Here is a 13,237-nt window from a genome sequence, read left to right as displayed (position 1 = left end):
CGGTGGGGGGGGGGGGGGGGCGGGGAAGCTCAGAGACTCAGTCTGGATGTCAGCAGCTGGATGCCGCACCACTGGGCAGAAAAGCACCGTTCTGGGCGCTGCCCGGGGCCCCAGGGAGCCTCCTGCCCGCGGCAGCTGGAGTCTGCTCACCGGGCCCCACCCCCACGGGCTCCACGCCATGTCCTGGAGTGACTTTCCGGGGTGGGGGACAGGCCTGAATAGGCAGACACCACCCCCCGCCAGCCCTCCCGCTTTGCAGAGGCCACGCTGGGGCCGGGGTGCGCTGTGGAAGCCGGGGAGGAGACACGGGGGGGCGGGGCTGGGGCTTCAGCGGGCGGGTTTTACAGACTCCCGGCAGGTCCTGCACTTAGGACGCCCTTGTGAATCGGGAGAAGTTGGGGCTCTTCACCCCGAAAAATGGGGCATCGGCCTAATGGAGAAAAGTCTGGGAAGTTTAGGGTTTCTGAGGTAGGGAACGATCTAGATGGAGCGCCAAGTGCTGCTTAAGGATCAGCAAACATGAGCAACAGGGCGGCATTGCCTGGACCGTCCTTGTCCTTGGCTCCCAGCTCTGCTCAGGGCCAAGTCCATTCCCTCTGAGAGCCGCCTCCCCGAGCATCCCTCCTCTGAGCACCCTGTTCCCTGAGAGCCCCTCCCGAGAGCACACAAATGACAGTTGCAACACGGACGCTTCACCCAGTTTAACCTCAAGCTCTGTTTCCCTTACTGGGCAAACTTACCCGCTGGCCTTATCGCCAAAAATCTTGCAATAGAAGGAAAATCACTTCCACACCGTGATAGATTCTCAAGAGTTTCAAGAAATACTTGCTTCCGGTCAATCCTGTCATATTAGAGAAAGCAGAGGAGTCTACAGGTTTGTTCAGGGGTTACAAATGGTTAGAAACTCTTGCCCATCATTTACTGAGATCGTTACCCACCCTCAACAGTGACAGAGAAGTTCACCTCGCTGTGTCGACATTTGTAACCGTCAAGGCCCGCGTCTTTGGCTTTGACTTTAATAGGAACCCATATCATAGCGCATTTCCGGAAAGCCCAGAGCTCTCTGATAGGGGTGGGGGGAGAGTTTAAATTGTGTCCATGTATTTTTAGCAAGATGATGAGTCCAACTTGAAATACGTCTTCCTCTCATTGACCCACTAAGTATTTTTAGGCACGTCCCGTTTGGGTGGATCCCAAGTCTCTGAACTGGGGGTGGAAGGTCTCGGCTCCCAGTGCAGGATGTCTCCAACTTTAGGGTGGACACAAGCCACCTGGGGATCCTGTCGAACTCAGGTCGGGTCCTGCAGGTCAGGTGGGCCTGATTATATGCCACCAGGGGCTTCTGGTCCCCGGGGTGCAGGAAGCAGGGACGTGCAGGCTCTGGAGGAGCCACCAGGGGGCGCAGCCACCGCCACGCCACCTGCCGGAGGGGCTTTGGTCACGGCGCGTGGACGGACAGTAATGCACATCTTCCCTTTCCAGGGTGGAGAGCAGGCCCGGGTTTGCAGCGGTGGAGCTGCGTCTACGCAATTATTACTACGACGTGGTCAACTAACGGCCCCCCGCCCCGTGGCTGCCTTGGGAGCAGACGTGGCAAAGCCAGCCCAGTGCGTGGATCTCGAGAGCGTCCGCCCATGTCTGCTGCCAGGAGAGCCGGCCTCGCGTGGGGCGTGCCCGTGACTGTTGTCCCCAGAGCCTGTCCCCTGCACCCGCCACAGAGCAGCCCCTCCCGGAAGAGCCTGGGCAGACAGACAGACAGGATCGGGGGTCCGTGGATGGACTCCTCTGTGTGTCTTGTCTGCAGGGCGTGTTTTCGTGGCAGGTTACGTTCGGGTGTGTTTCCGCGCCTGAGCGTCTCGCAGCCTGCACGCGCCCGTGTGCCCTGCTCCGCGGCCGGGGCCGGCCTTGCCGTCGGCCGTGGAGGGAAGGGGCGCCGAGGGGGCCGGCTGCCTCGAGACACTGGCTCCGACGGGCCGAAAGCCGGAGGGAGCCCGGCCGCTGAAAAGCTGTCCTGGCGATGAAAGTGCTTCTGAGGCTTAAAAACCACTCTAAGCAAGTAGCCAGGAAAGGGGGACAGAGAGTGTCTCCACGTGTTCCGACACAGAAGACTCACGTCCGCGTGAAAAACAGGGCTCCTGGCGGGACCTGGCTTGGCTTCCTTTCCCCCACACCCCCTCCCAAGGCTGTGCGTACAGGGTGCGAGTAACACCCGTGGAGGCGGTGGCGTCTGTCACCTCAGGCCTGAGCGAGGACAGAGGGCAGCCTGCGGCGGGTCACCGTCTCCTGGGTGCGGTCCAGGCTCCCCTCCCCTAGAGAGCGGTGTGGCCCGAATTCCCCACACAGTAGGGGGAAGGCTGGTGGCCGAGGCCACCTAAACATGAGTCTCCTAAGGATGGATTAATTCCTAACAAAGCCACTGGCCCTGACCCTCCCCACAGGCATGCCTGGTGTGACTTCGGGTTGAAGGTGCGAGGCAGGGATTGTTTGCTCGGCCCCTCGTCTTAGGGAACACACGAGCCATTGGCCCACAGACCCCAGTAAGGTTAGAATTTCCCAGCATCCTCGGGGCAGCCGAGACCCACGGCCTCGGGCCGCCTGCGGTTATTCCTGAGACGTTTTAAAGGTGTGTCCAGCCTGTGGACGGGAGAGTCGTCTCTCCTCGGAAGAGGGGAGCCGAGCGTGGCGAGAGGCAGCTGTCAGCACCCCTGCTCTGCCGGGAGGAGACACGAGTCACCCACGGAACGGTGGTAAGAAGCTCCCAGAACCCATCACGCTTTTTTGGAATCACGCTACCTGGTGGTTTGATCATTTTGTTAAAAAGGGTCCCTGTGTGCTGGGCAGATAGATACTCGGAAACAGTGGCCACACAGAGTCCCCGAAATTAAAAAGACGAGTGGAATCTCTATGCTCGGCCGTGCGTAGAGTTTGCGTGGTAACTGCAAGGGTCGGATAAGGCGGGGTGACATCCGGGCAAGAGGCTGTCGCTGAGCGGCGAGTACCCTTCGGACGCCAGCGGGCGTCTCAGCAGGGCCGCGGGGCCGCACGTGGGAGGCCTGGGGTGTGAACAGGCCGGGTCTGGAAGGGACGGACGGCGCAGGGGGTCTGGCCTGGGCCTGGTTTTCACACGCGCGCCGCCCTGACGATGGCCGCTCCTCACGCCCAGTGCCCTTACCTGGTGGCAGAAGCGCGTCAGGGACAGAGGGCACGCAGCCCGCTCTGGCCAGAACCAGCTGTGTGCTGGCGCCACGGACACGGCGCTCCCGCCAGCGGGATGAGGGCTCCCGAACAGAAACGTAGCCCATTCTGTGCTGAAGACGATGACTTGCTTCGCCTCCGAGCGTGTCCCCGCACGGGCCGTCGCCAGCCTTGGGGCGACGGCACATCGCCCCTGCCCTGTGGCCGCCGCCCCGCCTGGACGTGCACGCGCGCAGGGGACCGCCGGGCCCTGTCCCGCAGAGCACGCGCAGCCGCTCAGTGGGTTCCCGTCCTCCGTCCCAGAACTGCTTTCTGTCACTGGACTTTGTTAACTGTAGGTTTTTTAAATAAAAGTTTTAAATTAGTTTTGTGATTCTTTTCATGGATGTTCTTGGAATGCGGTAGGTTGCACTCTCAAATAAACCGTGTTAAACAGCGATTATGGGTTTTTTTGTTTAAACGTGAAGCCCCCAGCTGAGTCCTGGAGGGAGGGATGCACGCAGAGGCCTCGGACGGGTCCCTGAGTTTCTGGGGCGCAGAGGCCTGTCAAGGGGGCCAGGGCCGGCCGTGACCTGTGTTCGTGGGGTCCCACACGGCGAGGGCCTGACGCTCAGGAAAGCGGGGTGTGACCCTAGAAGCCCCGGCAGGCGCCAAAGCAGCGCTGGGGCCTGGGGCTCCCCCTTCTCTGTGAAGTCGCTTACGGAGCACGCGGGAGCCCCATCCCCGCCTGTTGTAAAGCAGTTGCACACTCGCATACTCCCCCGCCATGCTTACACACCACTCACAGGTACATGTACACACCACGCACACGTGCATATCACGTACACCCCTACACACTGCTCACATGTACACATCACACACACATGCACACCACGTACACGCCTACACACTGCTCACATGCACACACGCACACACCACACATGCACACCACATACATGCCTACACACCACTCACAGGTACATGTACACACCACGCACACGTGCATATCACGTACACCCCTACACACTGCTCATGTGCACACACCACACATGCACACCATGTACACGCCTACACACCGCTCACAGGTACATGTACACACCATGCACACGTGCATATCACGTACACCCCTACACACTGCTCACATGTACACATCACACACATGCACGCCACGTACACGCCTACACACTGCTCACGTGCACACACGCACACACCACACATGCACACCACATACATGCCTACACACCACTCACAGGTACATGTACACACCACGCACACGTGCATATCACGTACACCCCTGCACCCTGCTCGTGTGCACACACGCACACACCACACATGCACACCACATACACGCCTGCACACACAACACATGCACACCACACACACGCCTACACACTGCTCACGTGCATACACGCACACACCACACATGCACACCACGTACACGCCTACACTGCCGTGTGCACACACCACACATGCGCGCCACGTACACAGACGCTGCCGTGTGCACACACACAGACACCGCGTATACGCCCACAGCGCCACGTGCACGCGTGCGCACACACCCTGCACCGTGCTCCACGTGACCCTTCGAGGCCAGCAAGGGGCAGCCGTCCTGCCTCGGCACATGCTGGGGCTCCTGCACCTGTGAGTCTGTGCGCGCAGCCGGCACTCTCCCCAGCGGAAGCGCTTAGACGGCACGGCCCAGCCTCCCCGCGTCGGGGTCCCGGTGCCCGTCAGCCCGCTCAGGCTTTGAGGACTTTGCAACAAGACCTTTTCACACGTTCCTACCAGCTCAGCACTCTCCCGACTCCCTTGACCACAGAGCCACTACTGTGCTCAGTGTCTGTCAGCAAGATGGTGCTGGCGTCCCTCACCCTCGCAGGGAGACCGCACACCAGGGGCACCTGTACGGGGCACCCCGACCTCGGTCATCCGCGTTCGCAGCTGATCTGAAATGTTGCTTCTTTACACCCCACGTTGTCTCTGTCTGTCTGTCTGTCTCTCTCTCTCTCCCACACACACACACACACACACACACACACACACACGCACAGCCCAGAACACACATAATCAATCACTCCTTCCAAGTACAGAAGATCTGGATCACCTGGAGGCCCAGCCCAGAGCATAACGTGGTGCTTCATTACACAGAGCTCTTATTTTGGAGTTTTGCAAAACTAGCCCAGAGGGAAAAAGCACGCTTGTCCAGAGCTGCCACCGCCCCAGTCCAGTAAGATCCGCCCGGACGCCCGGCACACCCTGCTCTGAGTCCGCACGTCTGTGCTTGTCTCAAGTCCGTCTCACTGGCTGGGGGCGCCGGGCACTGCCCCCTGGCTGGGGCACTGTCACCTGGCTGGCCTGCGCTCTCTGCCCACGTGCCACTCAGCCGGGAAGGTTCCGGGAGCTATTTTTTTAGCTAGGCATTATTTTACCAAAGCCATGAGTCATAAGACATTATGCCTCTGCAGTCATCGAGGTGTTGAAATGACTCAGTTTTCCATGACTGTCATTAAACGGTGGGACAATGAGGGAAAAATATGTACTGTCGCAACAACTCTTCCTCGTTCATAACAGTAGAGAGCCAGCCGGCGTCTGGCACTGTTTATTCTCCATGCCTGGTATCAGAGGACGTCGTGAATTTCCATAAGCTGTCAAGGATGCCAGAACATGCCGGAATCCAGTGCTGTGAACACTCCCTGCTCGGGACCAGTGGATGGAGTCCTTCCCCTCCTGACACGGGGCCGAGGAGAGGTGGACGGGAGGCCACAGCCTGACAGCCAGTGGACAGGGAGGGGTCCCACCGTGCTTAGTTCGGGCCCTTACCACGAAAGTGAGTTTCATGGAGTAGGCGAGTCAAGGGAAGGGAGGCTGCCGCCACATGGGGCACCAGGAGACCGTCCCGGGGCTGAAGGCGCCTGGCGGGGCAGACTTCCGGACACCGGGTATGTTCCTAAGCTTACACAGCAGCGCACGGCCACCCCGGGGGCTGTCACCACCTAGGGACGCCTGCCGCCCACAAGCGCACCCGACCACCTCAGCCCTGGAGAAGGAAGGAACGAGGTGCTTGCTCTCCTGGACACACGTGGCAGAGAGTCCAGACGGAAAGGGGGTGAACTCACATGCAAGGGGGACCAGCAGACCCGGATCCGGGGCGACTCCGAGGCCAGGCTGAGTGCCCGGAGGGACGGGATCATGCCAGGGAGATTCCCCCAAAGGAAAGAACGGCCCGGCTAAAGCCTGGCGGTGAGCACGGAGCCATGTTAATCGACTTTACCTCTGCCACCCAAACGTTTAGAGACTTGCTCACTCTGGGACGCTCTTCCCTTAAAGGCGTGTAAGATGCCCACCCATCCCTTAACAGCCTGCCTCGAGGTCCTTCCTGGGCGTCCGTGCGCACGAGCGGTGCTCTCCCACAGCTGCTTTCTGATGGGGGGAGGCTCTGAATGCCAGCGGGCCACCCCACCTGGGGCGCCTACTCCTCCCCCTCTCTGTCTGCAAACACGCGCCCCGAGTTGGCCAGTGGGGCCCGTATCCTTTGACGCTGTCCCCTGGGACCGTGTGTGCGCGACTGATAAACTGGTATCTTTTTGTTCTTGAGCTTCTTGGGCTCCTAATACTCCTTCTAGTGTGAAAATCACTTTCTGCTATTAACCCACTTGGTCACTGGTCCAAGGTGGGCAGAACGGGTCTCCCCTCGCGGCCCCCAAATTAGCCCACCTCCTGCACGTCCTCAGGCGTCTGGGCGTTCCGATTTCACTCTGCGACGAAAGACCTGCTTTTCCTGCCCTGCTCTGGCTCCCGGGAAGGTGGCTGGGTGCCCGGCACCCAGCCCTGAGAACAGGGCCCATTCTCCACAGACCTGCTGGCATTTTGTCTCTGGAACTGGCCGTTTGCTACGACTGCCAGTCCCCCTGCCCCCGAGAAACCGGCGCGACCGGCAGAGCAGACTTCACAACAAACACTTCCTCCCTCGCGTGGGCCCCCGAGGCCACGGCAGGTCCTGGAAGCAGCTCCCTGCGCGCTGGCCGACAGGGAGGGGTGCCTCCCCGGCCTGGGCCCACGACATAGGCCACTGGTGGCTCGTGGAGGCTTCACCGGGAGAAAAGCCAGGTAGGCACCTCGTCTGTCCACGGCGCCGAGAGTGGTGTCGGAGTGTGGGCGCCGAGTTCCCTCTCCCCACCCCTGCTTCTGGAAGGCACCGAGGTCAGCCCTCACGGGTCAGAAGAGCGAATGCCTAAGCGGAGGGCCCTACGGCATCCATCGGCCGCACGGAGATGCAATGAGCACAGGCAGATGAGCGCGTGGAGGGCTTCGTGTAAGAACGCCGAACGAGGCGTGGACGCCGGAGCGCTGTCCGCACAGGCGAACGCTCGAGCTGGCCTCGGACACTAGACCCACGCAGTTTGGGAGCGAGAGCTGTCACGTATCTCGCATCTGTACTGTTCACAGGCGGCAAACTGCGTTCAGGCGCATTTTGTAGTTTAAGTCTGAAAACAACCGACTTGGGAGACAGCTGTCATCATTAATCTCTCATTTCACAAATGAAAGGCCATGACTCAGAAAAGAGCACCAAAAAAGAGGCTGACTCAGATTTCTTGTCCAACACCCCCAGTTTATAGGCCTGACTGCACCACAGAATCTTTTTTATGTGGATTTATTTATTTTGATAGAGAGCGAGAGAGAGAGAGCATGAGTCAGGGAGGGGCGGGGGGGGGGGGGAGAGAGAATCCCAAGCAGGCTTCACACTGTCAGTGAAGAGCCGGACATGGGGCCTAAACCCAGAAACCGTGAGGTCATGACCTGGCCAAAGTCAAGAGTCAGACGCTTAACTGACTGAGCCCCCAGGCGCCCCTGCCCTGTAGAATCTTAAATGGAGCCTTAAAAATGCAGGTGCCAGGCCTCTCTTCCCAGAGCACAGCTCTGCAAGGGGCCAGGGCTGCTGGCATTGGTCGCGTGTCCACGTGCGCCAGGAGGTAGGTCTGCGACTCACCACCCTGGTCCTCAGGGCTGTGGCCTGGGAACCACGGAATCACAGGGGGCCTGAGACAGGAAGGTGGGAATCAGAGCCTGGCCTGAGTTCCAGAAGGTTGGTTTGTCTGTTCGAGGCCAAATGGTGCTGACCCAGTGTTTTCATGATGGGTCGTCAGGTGGTCAGCATCAGAATCCTGGCTGCCAGGGGAGACTCTTCCAGATGGGTGCTCTNAGACGGGCGCTCCCCCCCACCCCGCCTCCCGCCACAAGGCAGCCTCCATGGTCACGCTCCCACTCTGCACGCAGCAACCGTGTTCCTCCTGCACATCCACGTCCCCAGAGCTGGTGCAAGGGGACATGCCAGCTTCTGTCTGTCATCTACCTACCTACCTATTTGTCATCAGTCATCTATCACCTATGTACCCATCCACCCGTCTCCTATTAGTCTAGCTCATCTATCATCTATCTGTTCATCTATCTTCTCCTACGTATGTATCTATCATCCATGTATCAATCATTTGTTTATCATCTATTATCTATGTATCTGTCACCTATCTATCCATCTATCATGTATCTGTCATCTCCCGCCACCTTCCTGTCTCAAGCCAGATGCTCAGCTAGTGGGTGGTGGCCCAGCTGGAGGGAGCAGAAGAGTGCTTGGGAGACCCCGGCCGTCCACACCCCCGGCCGTCCACACCCCCCGGCCGTCCACACCCCCGGCCGTCCACACACCCCGGCCGTCCACACCCCCGGCCGTCCACACCCCCGGCCGTCCACACCCCCCGCACGTCTCTCCGTCCCAGGGCCTGAGCAGCGCTCCCCCGGGAACGTGGCGGGAAGGAGACAGCTGTCTTGAGAGATGGGAGATACACTGTCTTCCTTCGGGAAATTATGTTTAAACACCGCGACTGCACGGTTAGGCCGTCCGCCTGCTGGTGTCCCAGCCCTGGGCACTGAGGGCCACACTCTGTTTGCTTTCTGGCGAATCGTCTCTGCCAACGGCCAGTGGGGTAGCAGGGACTGGGCGGGGGGGTGGAGGGAGAGAGGAGCAAGCAGGGAGGGGGGGAAGGGCAGGAGAACGGGGCACTTGGGGGCAGGTAGGGTGGGCAGAGGCGACTGGGAAGTGCCCAGAAAGGGGAGGCTCGTGGCCTCGGCGGGGCCTCCTGCGAGAGGCTGGGGCGGTCCTGCTGGCCCCCCCACCCCGGAGCCCCACGAGGACACGGCTGTGCGCCTCCCTTCCGTCCACTCCCGACGGACGCGGGCCCTGCTGACGGACGCCCGCTCCAGACTCCCTCTCGGTCAGTGCCCGGGGGACCGCCTGCCTGGAGGCCCCTTCCAAACACCCCGGCGCCCAGGGGGCTCCAGGCGGGTGTGTCCCCCGTTGCGGTGAGTGCACACGGCTGCGGGCCAGAGGCCACGTGCATCTGGACACTGAGCGCGGCTGCCCGGTCGTACCCAGCACACCACTGTCGGTCACTGAGGGGTCTGTCTGTCCCCTCCTGCTCTTTCCCACACGTGGGGGCTTCTAGAAGCCCAAGCAAACAGAAGAAAGGACACTGTCCCTACGGAGCCCCCGAGTCCGGAAGGGTCAGGGTCAGGGTCAGGGTCAAGTGTGGAAGGGCAGCACCACATGCCAGGACCCCGCCCACCTGTGTCCCAGTGCCCAGCTCAGGGCGGGCTCAGGGCACAGCGCGATGGGATGGGACGTTCGTGGGGGGCTGACAGGCAGGGACACCTGTCCCGGCCCCGCCGCTCCGTGCTGGCCTCCTGGCTTACCCACGTGTGCCTGGGGGCCGGCACACTCTGGGGCTGCTGGCCACCGGACGTGAGAGTGTGCGGGGCCCTGGCAGGTCACGGCGCAGTCACCGCGTGTCTGTGCGCTCTGCTCCTCTGTGCCCTCCGTCCTCCACGGCTCAGAAACGCCCATCTTTGAGGGATGTTCTCTCCCAGACAATCTGTCATCCAGCCAACCTCAGATGTGATACCATTTGTGTCAATAAGTGATTTCTGCCAGGCGTTGCTGCTGACGACTGTCTGCTCAAAACGTCCGGCGGCCGCGTGGGCCTGCCCTGCCGGACACCCCAGGCCCCGTGCTGAGCACCGGGAGCNGGCTGCTTCCCCACCCCCGCACCCCCCACCCCCGCCCCTGCAGGCCCGCCCCATGTCTGGGCTTCAGGCCGCAGGACCCGCGGTGCACGTGGAGTCACGGAGCCAGCGCGCGAAGGTGCCCAGGCGTTGACGTCTAACCTGGCACAGCCCGTCGGGGTGGGGGTGGACGGGAGAAGGCCCTGGAAGGTGTTTCCTGAGGTCCCCGCCCACCTGGAGAGAGAAGAAAGATGGGCTCCTCCCACGGCCACGTCCCCACACCTATGCTCCCTGGCTGTCACCGGTCTCTCTGCCTCGGTCTGTCCAGCCAGGTCTGCAGGGCAACCGTGTCCCATCCGGCCAGCATGTTCTGGCTCTGCTCTCGGCCCCGCATGGCCCCCGAGACCCGAGGTCACCAGTTCTAGCCCCGGGCCACAGGCCCCCCTCCCTCCAGCCGGCCCCTCCCAGGGGATCTGGCCCAAAGGCACTGACCCTGGCAGGTTCACACGGGCGGATTTGCACTGTGGGATTCAGTCCCGGGCGTGATGAGAGAGAGTCAGCGACAGAGACAGGGAGCCGGAGAACTACGGAAGAAAGAAACCCAGCAGGAGGTTTCCAGAAGCCCAGAGGGGCCTGGAAGTAGTATCTGAGGAGCGTCGCAGGTGGTACTTAGCCGCAGTGGGGGTGAATCCCACCCCCGAGGGAGGCCCGGATGTGCAGGCAGGAGCCCACGGCCTGCCCGAGGCTTGTGCGCTGGGTTCCCACAGCCCTCGCACCTCCCTGGAGAGCACCTCGCTCTCCCGGGCCGCCTCCGCGGGTCCAGCAGCCGGGGTCCCTGCGCCCGTGCCTGCGGGCACCGGGGGGGACACGGACGGGTCCCCACACCCCAGGGGATGTCAACGGGACACCGTCTGCAAAGACTGATCTGGCACCAAGCCGGAGGGGAGCAGGGGTGGCGCCCTGGCCCCCGCCACCCAGAGCGCGCCCGTCCAGGTGGATGGACTGTAGCTCTGGGCAACGCCAGGCTAGGAGACAGACCCGCTGGACAGGCCGTCCCTTCCTCTGAAGCCACCAGGTGACAAGGGGTTTCGGCCAAGGTCTGGGCCCTGAGCATCGTGTTCTAAGGACCCGATGGGCTATGGGGGCTCCCCACGTGAGCCTTAGTCCTAAGCCCTGACAGGGAGGGCGCCTGCCTCCCGGAGCGGGGCTGCGTCCCCTGGGCCTGCCCGTCCCGGAGTGGTGTGCAAGCAGCCCTCTCCCTCTCCATGGGAGCCGCCTCCCCCCCTCCCCCTGCAGGGGGTTCATTTCTTGGGTTTCCCTTTCAGGAGGTGGGAGGGGAGGAAAGACGGGAAGAAGGTAAGCTCCGGCTGGCCTGCCCGCGGGCTCGCTGTGTCCCTCCCCGAGCGCCCACTAGGGGGCAGCCTGCGCCCGGGCAGGAGCTCACCAGTCCTGGCCGCGCATCTAGAGTCTGCCAATTTTCAAGGCCGCGTGAAAGCCGCCAACTAGATGCACTACTGGAAATCACATCTCGACAGGTGTAAGAAAGATGTAGTCTGTGATTTATTTTCAAAGGAGAAGTCTGGCAGCCGGCTACTCTAGCCAGGGAAGCAATTTCTAATCCTCGCCGTTAGGCGCCTGCTGGCCGGCAAAGGGGACTTGAAGGTTCCTTTACTCCTCTTAGTACAGATCTGCCCGGCGCGTGCCCGTTGCCGCCAGCCCGACCTTGGAGTGCGCTCGCTTGCGGTGGGGGGGGCCGCACGTTTGAGCTGGAAGGGTCCCGCTGGAGCGCCAGGGACATCACGGGTTCCAGGAGGCCGGACAACAGAAATACTAGGGCCCCCTAACTGGGGCTTGACTAGTCCGGGCTTTTGATGAAGGGAGAGTCAAAGCAGTGGCTGTTAGCACGTAGTCAACACTGCCTGGAGGAGCGGCCCCCTCTGAACACTGGGCCTGTAACGGAAGGGGCCCCAGGTGCAACAGAACCTGCCTTACAGGGGAGGCCGGGAGGCCCCCAAACCCGAGGCGGCCCAGGGCGGCTGTGGATGGACACAGCGGACCTCGTGAGCACCGGCCCAGGGCTCGATGCCGCTGCTGCCCGGGAATCATGCTGCAAGGCCACTCCTGCCTTCTCTGGATTCCCAGACAAGAAGCAAAGTCAAGGTCGATCCAGCCCAAGCACACCCAGGGAAGCACGCGAGAAAGGTCAAGAGCGACTCTTCTGGATTGTGGAAAAGCTGTGGTTTTCCTTCCAGCCACTGACAAGTTACGGACACACCGCTCAGAGGTCAGGAGTGTAGACCCCACATATGTTTGACCTCCAGCTCCACGTGCTGTCTGGCACACCGCCATGGCGTGTCCCAAGCCACCCCCTCAGGAGCCAAGTTCCAACCCGGACGCTTCCCAGCACAGTCCCTGTCCCTGCGCGAGAAGGTCGATTCAGGACAGAAGCTCGTGTTCCGGGTAGTGGCTTCTGCCTCTTTGGGGCTCAAACCCAGGAACCGCGAGATTGTGGCCTGAGCCACAGTCGGACGCTTAACCGGCTAAGCCCCCAGGCGCCCCAGGAAGGGGGGGCTTTTAAGGCAGAGGGCAGACCTGGCTCACCTGCTCCCATGAGGGCAGAACAGCCTTCCCATTAGTTCCTGTGTCTAAGTGCCCGGACCTGGGGCCTCACTGTGCGGGTCCAGCCTCTGGTCCACGAGCCCGTCCCCGCCCACGGCACGTGAGCAGGCGCCCCGCCAGAGCGAGTCGTCCTTTGCACTTAAAAGCTAGAATGGAAGACCCCCGTGTGCCTTTCCATCTTGCACTTGTGGTGGGCCTGTGTCAGGAAGGCACGACCCCCCTACGGTGGTCGCTGTCCCCTTCCTCCTGACAGTAGGTCCGTGGGCGCGGCCTACACTTGGGTTTCTCCAAGAGCCCAACCCACTGCTGTGAGCAGGGGTGCGGTGAGCGGGGGGCACGGCGAGCAGGGGGCGCGGCGAGCGGGGGGCGCGGCGGGCGGGCGGGCGAGGGA

The 13,237-nt window shown here is 61.7% G+C and overlaps 1 protein-coding gene across 1 annotated transcript in view; it reads left to right on the top strand.

The window, feature by feature from the left end:
* SYK (spleen associated tyrosine kinase) overlaps positions 1–3,559 on the top strand; it is a 45,628-nt gene extending 42,069 nt beyond the window's left edge. Inside the window, 1 exon segment of the mRNA XM_077759332.1 lies at positions 1,463–3,559. Within this exon segment, the coding sequence (XP_077615458.1) occupies positions 1,463–1,555 (93 nt within the window). The 3' untranslated portion in view covers positions 1,556–3,559.
* The last annotated feature ends 9,678 nt before the right edge of the window (positions 3,560–13,237 follow it).

Source organism: Crocuta crocuta, unplaced genomic scaffold (assembly GCF_008692635.1).
Source record: "Crocuta crocuta isolate KB4526 unplaced genomic scaffold, BGI_CrCroc_1.0 scaffold41, whole genome shotgun sequence".
Lineage (NCBI taxonomy): Eukaryota > Metazoa > Chordata > Mammalia > Carnivora > Hyaenidae > Crocuta > Crocuta crocuta.
Note: the sequence above shows the minus strand (reverse complement) of the source record. Positions and strands in the feature narration are given on the sequence as shown.